The sequence below is a fragment of the Solea senegalensis genome, linkage group LG19 (assembly GCF_019176455.1).
Source record: "Solea senegalensis isolate Sse05_10M linkage group LG19, IFAPA_SoseM_1, whole genome shotgun sequence".
NCBI classification, from domain to species: domain Eukaryota; kingdom Metazoa; phylum Chordata; class Actinopteri; order Pleuronectiformes; family Soleidae; genus Solea; species Solea senegalensis.
This window is the reverse complement of record NC_058038.1, coordinates 8,727,039-8,739,211: the sequence shown is the minus strand read 5'-3', so window position 1 is coordinate 8,739,211 and position 12,173 is coordinate 8,727,039. Positions and strand designations below refer to the sequence as shown.

General features: G+C 42.1%; 1 protein-coding gene across 2 annotated transcripts in view; it reads left to right on the top strand.

Moving 5' to 3' along the window:
* The first annotated feature begins 1,213 nt into the window (after positions 1–1,213).
* LOC122784960 (LIM and SH3 domain protein 1-like) overlaps positions 1,214–12,173 on the top strand; it is a 29,134-nt gene continuing 18,174 nt past the window's right edge. For both annotated transcript variants that reach the window (XM_044050418.1, XM_044050417.1), the window contains exons 1-2: positions 1,214–1,511; positions 10,396–10,490. In XM_044050418.1, the coding sequence (XP_043906353.1) occupies positions 1,443–1,511; positions 10,396–10,490 (164 nt within the window). In that variant the 5' untranslated portion in view covers positions 1,214–1,442. The remainder of the gene's footprint in view (positions 1,512–10,395; positions 10,491–12,173) is intronic.

The following is a 12,173-nucleotide window of genomic DNA, read 5'->3' as shown; positions in this document are numbered from 1 at the left end:
ATGTATGTAGGTTATGGCCTATGGAAGAAAATGTTAGAATGTGGTGCTGATCTAAAAAGTGATCCAGATTCACAAATGTATCGACACTTTGCTTTAGATACTCTTATGAGTAACTGTTACTGTTGCCTTTCTTTCATTTCAAACCAGTCTGTCCATCCTTGTCAGGGCCTCTGCTCCTGCCTAGCTGCCAGACTCTCTTTCCCCCCTCCCCCTCTCTGGTGTGTGTGTGTGTGTGTGTGTGTGAGATTGCCAGCGTGGAGTCAGGTGTGTAGGAGCCAGGTGACCAGCTACCATGCATCCTCGTCAAGCTCTGCTTACAAATACACGGTTCCTCTTTCAACACAGAGTCTACTTTTTGGATTTTGTTTCTTATGCCTTGTTCCTCTGCTTCTAGTCTCTGACCTGGCTCCTTTCTGCACCCAGCTGGCTTGGTTTTGGAACTTGGCTCCATTACTTCATATCCCTTGGCCCCCCTTTTCTGGACTCTGAGATCTCAACACTCCTGCTAACCTGTTATTACTAATAATTTGCATTCAATTTAATTGTTCTTTAATACAGCCTGGCTTCCTCTGCGTTATGCTTTTGGAGTTCACCACCTGTAGTAACAATTCTACTATAATCTCTGGCATCAAAAAGGCACTTTTGCCCCAAAGATTTGCAGTTTCTGAAATACTCAATGCCATGTTCAAAATCGCATAAGCTTCCCCTTGATTAGATAATGATGCTAACTTCCAGCTGAACAATTGTACTTAATAAAGTTGCATGTAAGTGTATTTGGAGGGTGATACAGTACCACCTTGTAATCAGCAGGTGTCGCCCTAACCAAATGCATCACATGGACATAAAGTGGGACGTGCAAGTGAACGTGGCAGATGTGTAAAATGTGAGTTGGGATCCCCGAATTGGTGAAGTCCCAAAAATCTGTAATAAACCCAGATGAGTCCATGAGTTTGCTATGCAAGTACAGATGGTGGGGGGACAGTGATGTTTTCTTTTCCCAGTTCACTACAGTGCGACGCTAAAATGTGTTGAACCACGCATCAGACTCTGAAGCATCAGATGATTATGTACATTATAAAGACGTCCTCGTTCGTAATAATGAGACGTTTCTTTCAGGTATAGATATATTTGAACCTCTCTCACATTTAGCTTCTTCCTCTTCTGCTGCTCGGACACGCGCGGACGAGGCAGAGAGGAAGGGAGGGGGAGCCGCGAGAGCGCGCTTTCCGTGTCTGGTTAGTGGACTGACAGCCAGCTGTGTGTGCAGCTACAACGACAACAGCAACCTCCTGGATTTGCCACTCACAACTAGATTAGTGTTGGCCTACTACTGATATATGATCGTGAACTATAGCTAGTGTTTAATACTCGACGGCGCACGGCTACAGTGAACGGCATCGGCGGTTTCCGCGCTAACTAGCACAGACGAGCATTCCTCCAACATGAATCCGGAGTGTGGCAGATGTAAACAAGTCGTTTACCCCACGGAAAAAGTGAATTGTCTGGACAAGGTAAGAACGCGGTTAAACCGGCTCGCTTTCTCCCCCTTTTCTTCTTTCAATAAAAACACCCCGCACGAGTCTCGCTAACCATGCACTATTGCACGGACTTGTCCCCGCTCCCCTAAAATGAGCGATTTCACGTATTTTTTGTGAATGAATTGAACGCACCATGAGAGGACAGGTATTTCGCTAGCTGCCATAGCAATCGGCTAGCTACCGTCTCTGGGAGGCGATGGCAAAGAAACCGGAAAGGGAACACATATCTCGCATAATGTGCACATTTTTTTTATCACTTTATGTATTGATATTTAAGTGTGTGTGTATATATATATGTTGACTTTAACAAGACTGACTTGAGGCCGTGGTTTTGTTTTACGCTTAACTAGCACCGCGCAGTGTTTCCGACAGTCGAGGCATGGAAGGGCCCGGTTAAAGGAAACTGATATGTAATACCTCCTCATTATCCGAGAGAGAGAGAAACCCGCATAAAGCGATTTCCCATATGACTATCCAACAATAATGATGTTTTACAACGAACATTGAAGTCAGATAACCATTATTTTAATGTCCACCCCTGTTGATAGCAGCGTGGACTGATGTCTGTGTCCAATTCACGAGCTAATCCAAGTCAGGGATGATCAGTTTCTCGTCAAAGGCTGTGGATTAATCTCAGTCGAGGTGGTAATCTCATCAATCGTACCCACAGTGAATTTGTCAGTCATCAAAGTGACACAAGGAAGAACTTGAGAAAGCGAGTCAAACCTCCATCAAGGCCGCCCTCTTTCCCACACTCCCTTATCTCGCAGGGTTAACTGTTGTTTTTTGAAAATAAAATTCTTAAATCTATGTCTAGATTATCACCAAAATGTAAACTTTTCTTTCTTGGACCTTCATCTACATTCCCAGAAAATGTAATCCAACCATAACCTCATTAGTAGAAATAATAATGTGGTGTTACTCTTTAGAATTGGGGCAGGTAAAAGACCATATTGTACTTATTTGCTGTTCTCATTCAGACTGTTACTTTGCATCAACCAAGCACAGCACCACAAACTTTAACTACCAAGGTGGGTGGAGTCTGCTTTGCCAGATATATGTTTACACAGTTTTACAAAAGCATGGCTTGGGGCAAGTAGATAATTCATCTAATGGACGTCTGAACAGTTATTGAAAATCAATCCTTGTTGAGATGTACTTATCTGGTGGGGTTGACAGACAAGGAAGGTGGAGAAAGAGCACATAAAGCACATTATCTAAAGTAGCATCAGCTCTTGATTGGATGCATTATGGCTCTGCTGCCGTGATGTGTTCTTGAATGCACCATGACCGATGTTTTTCCAAACTGCTTCAGGCTGGAAGTGATTTTTCCCAAAAGAACTCCTCTCTCTAGAATACGTACAAGCAAATTCACTAACATTACAAGATGTGTAAGCCTGCGAGAAGCCTGGTATTGATATGAACCAAATTGCCACAAGTAGTCAGAGAAAGTGCTGGGGAATCTGGCCTGTAGCAGTGCATTCCAGCAGACACTCCCATAAAACGTGCTTTGTCAGAGGCCCGTTGTACTGTCTCCTTTCTCTGAACCACTTACAGCGGAGTAGCCTACCGTCTGTCTCTGCTGCCATTCTGCATCAGTGCTCACCCCTTCAGATATGCCAAAACACCCCACCCCCACCTCCACCAACCCGGCACACATGCACGTTTTCATTCCCGTTTGTGTAAAGCAACAGAGCTGATGTTCGCTGAGGTTTTTTTCCCACATGCTAGGCTAGCTCAGGTGAAGGCAGCAGAGTCCAGCACTGCTAAATTGGTACTCTCTGATGATGAATATCTTTACCTCACTGTCCTCTTCTACAGTATAATACACCTCTGTGCAGAGGCTGAGCCACAGAGGCTTGTGTGTTTGCCAGCTTCATTCCACTAAAGCAGGGCTGGGCCCAGCTTAGGGGGTGGGTGGCTGAGCACATGCAATGACAGGAAGTGAATTTTAGTTGAACATTGGTGGCACTTTTACCGTGTCGGTTGAATGTAGGATTTTACAGCTGCATTTTTGGCTTAAAGGTCAGCCTTGTATCTGTCACAGAAGATGTTTTTTCTGCTTGTTTTACCTTTAAATGGATGTCTGCTGTTGAGCTGCAGCCAATAAAACATATAGTAAGGAAGTAGGAAGGAAGCCTATTCTGTTTTATATACCAGTGTCTAATAAGCAAGTCAGATTTGGTTTATGAAGTGAAATGATTGGTATGCATGTCGCTTTAAGATTACTGACCATTTTCAGCACTCAGGAAGTGTGTATATTCAAGATAAATGGAGAGATTTGTTTAGAGTGGTTAGGCATCATCATCTCTCAACACTCTTGTCTGCTGTGTCTGTGTACTTATTAGCCCCATGTGCTGTCTGCATTACAGGGCCTCTTTCGTTCCGCAGGCGGAGACACAGTCTACCAACATCACTGAATACGATCCATGTTCATTTATAGTGAAATACGTCCAGCCATCGCGTCATGTTGGCAGATATTTTAGACTTCAGCTTGTGATTTCATAAACCATTGGTAGAGAACTAAGCCATGTCGGTTAAATCCTTATCATATCAGATGATATCAAATCATGTCTCATATCAGCTTAATTGGCAGTTAATATCAACTAACTATTTAATGTTGTGCATCAATTATTCTGCTGTCTTGTTTTTGTTGCCTTTTAAACCTCAAGGGAGACCTTTTCAAGGGAGACCTGGCCAAGAAGGGAAACTATACATTAAGCAATGTCATATAAGGATTGAAAGATGTTCACATAATTTCCTGATACTGCAGTTGTTTTACATTTCCTCCTCTGTTTTGAATATATAGCTTGCTGATGTGTGTCCTGTTGGTTTCTGTGTGGCCTTTCTGGTTATAGAGTGTGCCTCAATTGTTCTGCTACTGCCTTTCAATTCCAGGAAATTGCTCAAAAGGGTGGTTAAAGTTTAGACGAGTGCTTTATTCACATTGAGTGACTCTGTGCTTTCTTAACTGAAAGCAACAGCTTAAACAAGTAGACTGTGCTTATAAGCAGACAACTGAAATGACATGAAACCACTAAAGCTTGACCTTATTATACTTGTTGTTACTGTATTCTTTATAGATTACATTTCACCACTGAACAGTTTTGTGCAGGCATTTTGAATTAAAGTCATGAATATTTTCCCAGTTTTGCCCTCTCGTGGCTCATGGAGGTAGACAACTGATTAATAACAAATTTTATTTTTAAGTGATGCATTTTTGTTCCCAGAAATTTGATAAATGTTTCTAACTCAGTCAGTCAGTCATCATCTAACCGCTTTATCCTCCACCAGAGGGTCGCGGGGGGTGCTGTGCCAATCTCAGCTACATCGGGCGATAGGCGGGGTACACCCTGGACAGTTCGCCAGTCCATCGCAGGGCCACACACAACTAGAGACAAACAATCATTCACTCTCACACTCACACCTATGGTCAATTTAGAGTGTCCAATTCACCTAATCCCCTGTTTCTAACTCATTAAAACTTAATTTTCTTAAAGGTTTTCTCTTAGTTTTTTGATGATCTTTTTATGGATTAAATATTTATTAGTTTAGACATTCTCTTTTGATAATACTATATATAATTGTACTGAAATGCACACATAAAAGGTAGATTGCAGAGACAGACCATTAGTGTTGTGAAATGACTGGTTACTGAAGTTAAGACTTATTTTTGTATAATTTAATACATTTTATCAGATGGGCGGGAAAAAAAAGAAAATCAGCCAAATCAGTTGTTGAGCTTACTTCACACTACATTTACCCAGATTATTCTGAGTGCTGATTCATGTGGTCCAAATGCTAAAAGAGGTGAGAAAATCTGTCCAGCCGCCACCCATCGCCTTGCTTTGATGACTCACAGTCACAAACGCATGTTACCGTCAGAATCCCCATACCGAGTGGCCTGGTGCTTCTCCTTTGTACATTTTTGTCAGAGAAAAAAAATGGAACAAGTGTATGAGCTCTGTTTGTTTTCCCAATATAGTATTTTTATTTCTATTTTTGCTACAACTTCCATTAAGATAAAACAGAAGACATGTCTCACCTATACAATTTTACATGATTGGGTGTTTTTATTTTAGTGTGTTTATACAGATGATTTGTTATAAGGCAGTTCACTGTTATTTGAATGTCTTGTGTGTGTTGTTAGGTGGACACGACAGTCTGTGGTGTTTTAGAGAGTGTGTCAAGTACATACTCTGCTCTTGTGTCAGAAGCCTCTGGCTTTGGTGAAAATTGAAGTCATCAGGTAGTCTTATAATTAACCATCATGCATTAATGGCATAGAGTTTCCTCTATTAACACCAGCCAGATGTCGGCACTTTGTCTTTAGGCATGTTCTGTCTCACACAAGAATAATCTCTCACACTCACACATAAACAGAGTTAACTGCTGTAATGGCCCACTTAATGTGTTTGTGTCTCTTTTGGTGTTCATGGTCTACTGTTGGTTTTAAGAGATGGTTTCAGTCTAAGAGCCATCACAGCATATATCAATCTGTGGTCCTAATCAGCCTTTAAATGTATAAAGCGGTGGTTTTGACTGAAGTTAATTGCTTCTGATTTGACCAAGAGTGTCTTAGTCATTTCATCAGGGTCCCATTGGATGTCCTTCAGGGTTACATGGTGCAAAATTCCTCTGATACTTAATTGGTTGGTTATTACCAGAGGACTAGAGTATGCAAATTAATTTAACATGGGTTATAGATCTGGAAAAGTCATTATATTGTTAGTAATTTCCAACTGGCATAGGAAACATCAGCAAAAACCATGTAAATCACCAGATGTGTGTTTCTAACTACAGCTATTGCAATTATTCAAACACTAGATTATTTGCCAGGAAATGATTTAGCAGTTATTATGAAAGTTGTTTGAATTTAAGTGTGCTCCTGTTTTCAAATGATAATAATAAATAAGGTCCAGTTTCTGAATTATAAACACTTGCTATTGTGCTCAGTCTTTGGTGGTAGTAAATTAAACTGGATATCTTTGGTTTTTTGAGAGATAGATTTATAATTTGGACTATATATATACAGTGCACATTTCACTATTTCCTGACAGTTTATTAACCCAATGCCTAATCAATTAATTGATCATGAAATGTGTTCACATACAGCCATAGTTATCAGTAAAGGTCAAATGACAACAATGTTTTTGTAAATGTGTATAACTGTTGTTAGTGGGCCAGAACTAGTGAGTAATGTGCCCTTTAGATTACAGATTAATGTTGACACAGGAAGTGGTTGACATGACAGGCCTGCAGCATTTTCAAGCCTTAAGCTGGGCACCTAATTGTCCTCTATCAGTCTGTAGTTGATATGTGTGGTCAGAACATCACCAACCGTCACTCTGTGTGGTATTTATGTGCGTAAATGCAGTTTGAAATCCCTCTTATAGCTGCAGGGTTACTGTCCAGGCCAACTTGTTTCTGCTTCTCACCAAAAAGGAGCTGTGAGCCTGACTGAGCATTTTTGCTCCTGATGGGCTGAAATGCATGCATCACACGCTGAGACACATAACCTACATAGAGTGGTGTATACACATGTACACAGACACAGTCATTATAGTTTCACCCACATGTGTACACATTGACTAGTGTGTCCTTGAGCTGTGCTGATGCAGGGAGATGGTGGTGTGTTTTTTTTTGATGGGTTTTTTTATTTCCAGAGCTCTGTCTCTGCAGTGTCCTCATTTTCCAGCTGACTATTAGACCCAGTGCCTGGGCACCCAAGAGCCAGGTTTTCTTGGAACAGGACAAGGCTAACTGCTGGATAGCCTCTGTAACAAAAAAACTATGGGCTGTGTTTTACCCCACATCTCCCTCTTTGTTTCCCTCTGGCATGCAGTCATCTGATGCTAGATCCCATAATAAGGGACTGTATATAATCCTACCAAAAAATCAGATATTCAGACTGTGACTTGCCTAGGTGAAGCTCAAATGGGTGGTTCATTCTTGGCACTAGAACGTGTCTGTATTAACATCGATCCTGAAGGATCCAGTCATGCGTGGGCAATGTTATGGACGACTGGTTAGATCTGGCATGAAACTGTATATTGGATGCTTCCGCTGTAACCACATTAAATCAGATTTGGCTTCACCTGCTCTGTATTTAAAAAGACACTGATGTCATGTTTGTTCACAAGAACGTGTTTATTTTTTCAAACAATTTGACTGTAAAGGTTTGCGCTGCTGAGTGGAGTGGAGTGAAGTAAAGCTTAATCTAAATCCTTTATGTTAATTTGGCAGAGGCTACTTTTACATCAGTGTTTGGGTGCCGAGACGTGTAAAAATGCTGTGAAACTGCAGCGGGTCAATGGATTTCAGCTGAGGAGGTGGGCTGTAATGCGTCTTGGAGATAGATTGCGTTCATACATGCTCAGGAATGTGGCTCCATGTCGTCCGCAGACCATCTCTGAATGTCGTGTTTGTGATTGGATCACTCGGGACTAAATGTATTACCAAGTCTGAACGTGGCCTGTGTTTCACTTGCCTGCATGCATTAGATATTATCTGGGTGATTTACAAATACTATTTAATGTTTAGCCATACATGTAGAGAATACGCCTGCTATGCCAGAAAGAAGAGCTGAATAGTGGTCCTTTGAAATTGAGAGGGAAGTGTTTAACTTTTACTGTTGGCAGTAAGGTGAACTGTGGACACATGCAGCCCTGCCTGCTTTCAAACGAGGCCTGAGCGATCATATCCCAGTGTGTACTTAGAGCGGTGAGTCTGTTACTTTATCTAAGGGACAGCCTCGAAGGTTGTTATCCATGTGAAGGTGGGAAGATAATGAGGGTTTTCCCAGTGGAATGTGGGTTAGCAGGTTGGATGAGGCTTAGGAAAGGTTTTCTTAACAGTTGAGTCTTGGTCTCTGGAACAGACCACAGGTTAGTGTTTATTTTGAAAGCAATACCAAAGTCCAAAGTCCACATCAGCTGATAGACTCACAAAAACCAAAAAACCATTTGCATTTACACAAATCCTCTGCAAGGCTTAGACTTACCTTTTTTATTACAGATCTGGAAAATGAAAAGTCGGCTGTAACCGGCTGTAGTGGTGGAGAGTATCGCACCATACTGGGCTGCTGCCACAATAGTAGATGCACCAGTCAGCCACCACAGCTGCAAGTCAGCTGAAGCTACAGGAAATGGAATCTGTCTGCTGTATACTGTTGTTTGTAATGGGATTTGCTATTGCAGTACTGGCCAGAACAATGGAGAGGGAGAGCAGTGGAAAGAGTAACAGAAAGTGTCCGTGGGCAACTCCCTCAGGCCTTGATCCGACTTGGATGTGGAGTGTGTTTGGCTGTGGATCACAGTTCTACTCCCCAAGAGCCCACACTTGGTTGTTTCTCTTTTATTTTTTACGAACATCACAACAATATTGCTGCCTCACAGCAACAAAAACCTGTGTTAAACGCATAGACTTGTCTTTTGTCAGTGCTTACCACTCTGTGTGGTCCATTACATCCAGACAGAACTGACAATGCTGCTCTTAAGACCAGAAGCCTGAAGCCATATTGTATGCCATTCACTAATGGAATGAATGATGTCTGAAGTGAAATGTGCATTGTGCTGCCTGTTTAGTCATGTTTCCATACTTAGTGCTGCGTCCTCTGTCCATCTGCAGCTTCCACAAACATCAACATCCTACTACTTATAGAGTCAGCTGTGAATCTGTGCCTGTGTTATCACAGCACCTTACCAGTGCACAGAGAAATTATACAGCATCACTATTGTGTTACCCTGTGGAATCAAACCTTCATGATGCTGCATATGTTTATAATCCATACGAGATGTTATACTTTGATGTGCAGTTTTCCCCTCTGTTTTCAATCATAATTCTATGCTGTTTGTATATGAGATTAGTGTTTTGTGTGTGGGCAATTGGTGTAGAAAGTGATAAAGAGTGGGTGAAAGAATGAGGGATGCCGGAGCACCCCGAGGCCATGTTAATAAGGACTCTTTCTTTCCCTCCCATTATTTCTTTCCCTCTCCATGTCTTTGCACTCCTCCCTCCCTTCCCTTGATGATAGCAGGAGCAGCCAGATCATTGCTTCACATTCTGGCGCTTTCTCTCTCTCTCTTGCCCACCCCTCCCCTGCTTGCTCCCTTCCTCTTGTGCACTCCGGCTCCTTCCTTTCATGTTTCCTCCCTCCCTCCTTCCAGTTTTCTTCAATCCTCCCTCCCTCAGTTCTTCTTTGAAACCTCAGGCCACAGATCAGCCCAGTGCCAGGAGAGGAGAGGAAAGGAAAGGAGGCGAGAGGGTGGGTGGGAGAGAGGGTGGTGAGGAAGACTGAGGCACAGCCTCTTGTGAAGATGGACGGTGAAGCTACAGAAACTTGTAGGCCTGCAGAGATGAACAGACAGGGAGTCAAAGGGTGGCTCTCAGATTGAGCACAGTCTGTTGCTGTGCATGTACAAAACACTCATTTTCAAATATATCAGCCAAGATCTCAGTCTAATTGAGAACAGATTAGATGGCAAAAATGCGCATGGATACTTGACGATCACAAACGTAACAGCTCCTCTTCTGTCTTTCAAAAATATTTCAGTTTGTTGCTAATAGAGGAAGTTTTTGTAACTGTCCAGTGTGGGTATATTCAAACTGTTTCCCCATTGCTTCACCTTTTAACAGTCAATATTCTTCCTGTCTGCATCCAGTGTGTCTCCCTGTGAGATAAAAAATTACTTTTTATACATTTAGTTTCCCTGTGTGTGTTGGTTTATGTCTGTTATTGTGTGTTTATGATTGGTATAGTCTCCTATTGTGGGAGACAGGTGGAATCAAATGTCTCGGATCTCATTTCTCTCTCTCTCTCTCTCTCTCTCTCTCTCTCTCTCTTGATTTTTGACAGTACTGGCATAAAAGATGCTTCAGCTGCGAGGTCTGCAAAATGACTCTAAACATGAAGAATTACAAAGGCTTCGAGAAGAGACCATACTGCAATGCGTAAGTTGTTCCTATCTTATCATTTCAGGTTTTATGCAACACTGGATCAGCATTTATACCACAGACACTGGCTGTAGTGTTTAATCTGTCCACAAACTGAAATAGGACTCTCTAACTGAGTGTGTTTGTGTGCATGTTGCAACCCAACTACGGCCCCTCTCTCCCTCCTCTTCTGTTTATCTGCGCCTATTCCAGCTCCCCCCTCAGAGAGCAGTCCTATATGTGGTGTGGGAAAGTGCCTCAATTCCTCCTCCTCCTCCTCCATGTAGGGGAGGGGGGGGGTCAACAAAGGAAATTCCTAAAGTTCCTCTACAGTGACACAGGCCGACACTTTGAAAACTAGCATGTCCACTCGCGCTTCAGCACATTGTCTCACATGAAAGGCTCATCAGGAATCCTCCTCTCCCATTACTTGGAATGATTTCCCCTCCTCTCAGTGCATGTTCGTGAACATGAGTGCATGGCCTGAAAGGGAATGCAGAGAGAAGGCGTTGCTTCATGTTTTGACAAGCTCTTTTTGCATGTTGTTTTTCTCCCCCTGAAATGGCACTTTATTGCTAGGGAATTAAATCAAGACTTGTCAGGCTATTATTGTCATTTTGTACTCTCGTGGAAACTCCATGGTAGCAGACGAGCTTGTGGTTTGACATGTTCTATAACATTTGGCTTCCATTATGATTAATACCAGGAGCCAGTTACTTGTCTATATAACAGATTTCTTTTTGTTTTTAAAGAAAAGGCACATTTCAAGTGTTCCCCAATTACAAATGTGCCCTTCTACCTAAATGTACAGGAGGGATAGTTTTGTCTTTCTGTGTTCATTCAACTTTGGTTCCTCTTTGTTTCTCTTGCATTCACTTATTGTTCTATTGAACTAATCTTTGCCCTCACTTTCATAGACAAGCACAAAAACACACTGACAATGAACCTCCCTGTTAATCCTCCATGTTCATATTAATTCCTTAACTGTGATACTAAGACTCAAATTGCTAATCCTTCGGAGGCGCACAGACGTTCTTGACCACAGGTTTTTAGCAGAACAGGGATCCTAGCCTTGAGTTATTTGGTCAGCTATCCTGTAAATCAGTTCTAGATATTTCAGGGTTTGAACCAGTATGCTGAAGCAGCAACAGAGGGTCAGGTGGGGTTAGCTGTAGCTAATGAGATTTAGGGAGAAGACGAGGAGGAGGACAGCAGCCGTCAAGCTGCTGTGGGAGAGCCAGTTAGGGCAGAAACAGGTGAGATCACCCAAAAAACGAGTTGTAAAAGTTACATACAACATGTAGCTAACACAACATACAAGCAGAGCGTGGCTCATGGATTAGGTGTAGTAATAAATAATTTCTACGTTAAAGAAACATTTCTAAAAATGAACTTTCCACACGTGAACTGTAAAATAACATAACACAATTAGCCTTTTTGTAGCAGATATTATATAGGTTGACATAGTTGGGCAAGCTCTGGCGTTGCTAATAAAAAGCAACAACTGTGTGTCATTGAGCCAATACCAGGAGCCTACTATTTGTGTTACTAACACCTGTGTTTTTCCTTTCTGGTTTAATGCCTCACTGTGACCCTGTGACCTCTACATTAAGGCATTAACTAGGGCATCATGATAGTCGCTAAAATGAAACACCTCAATCTGAACAATGCTGCAGAGGAATCACTGAAGACCGTACAACC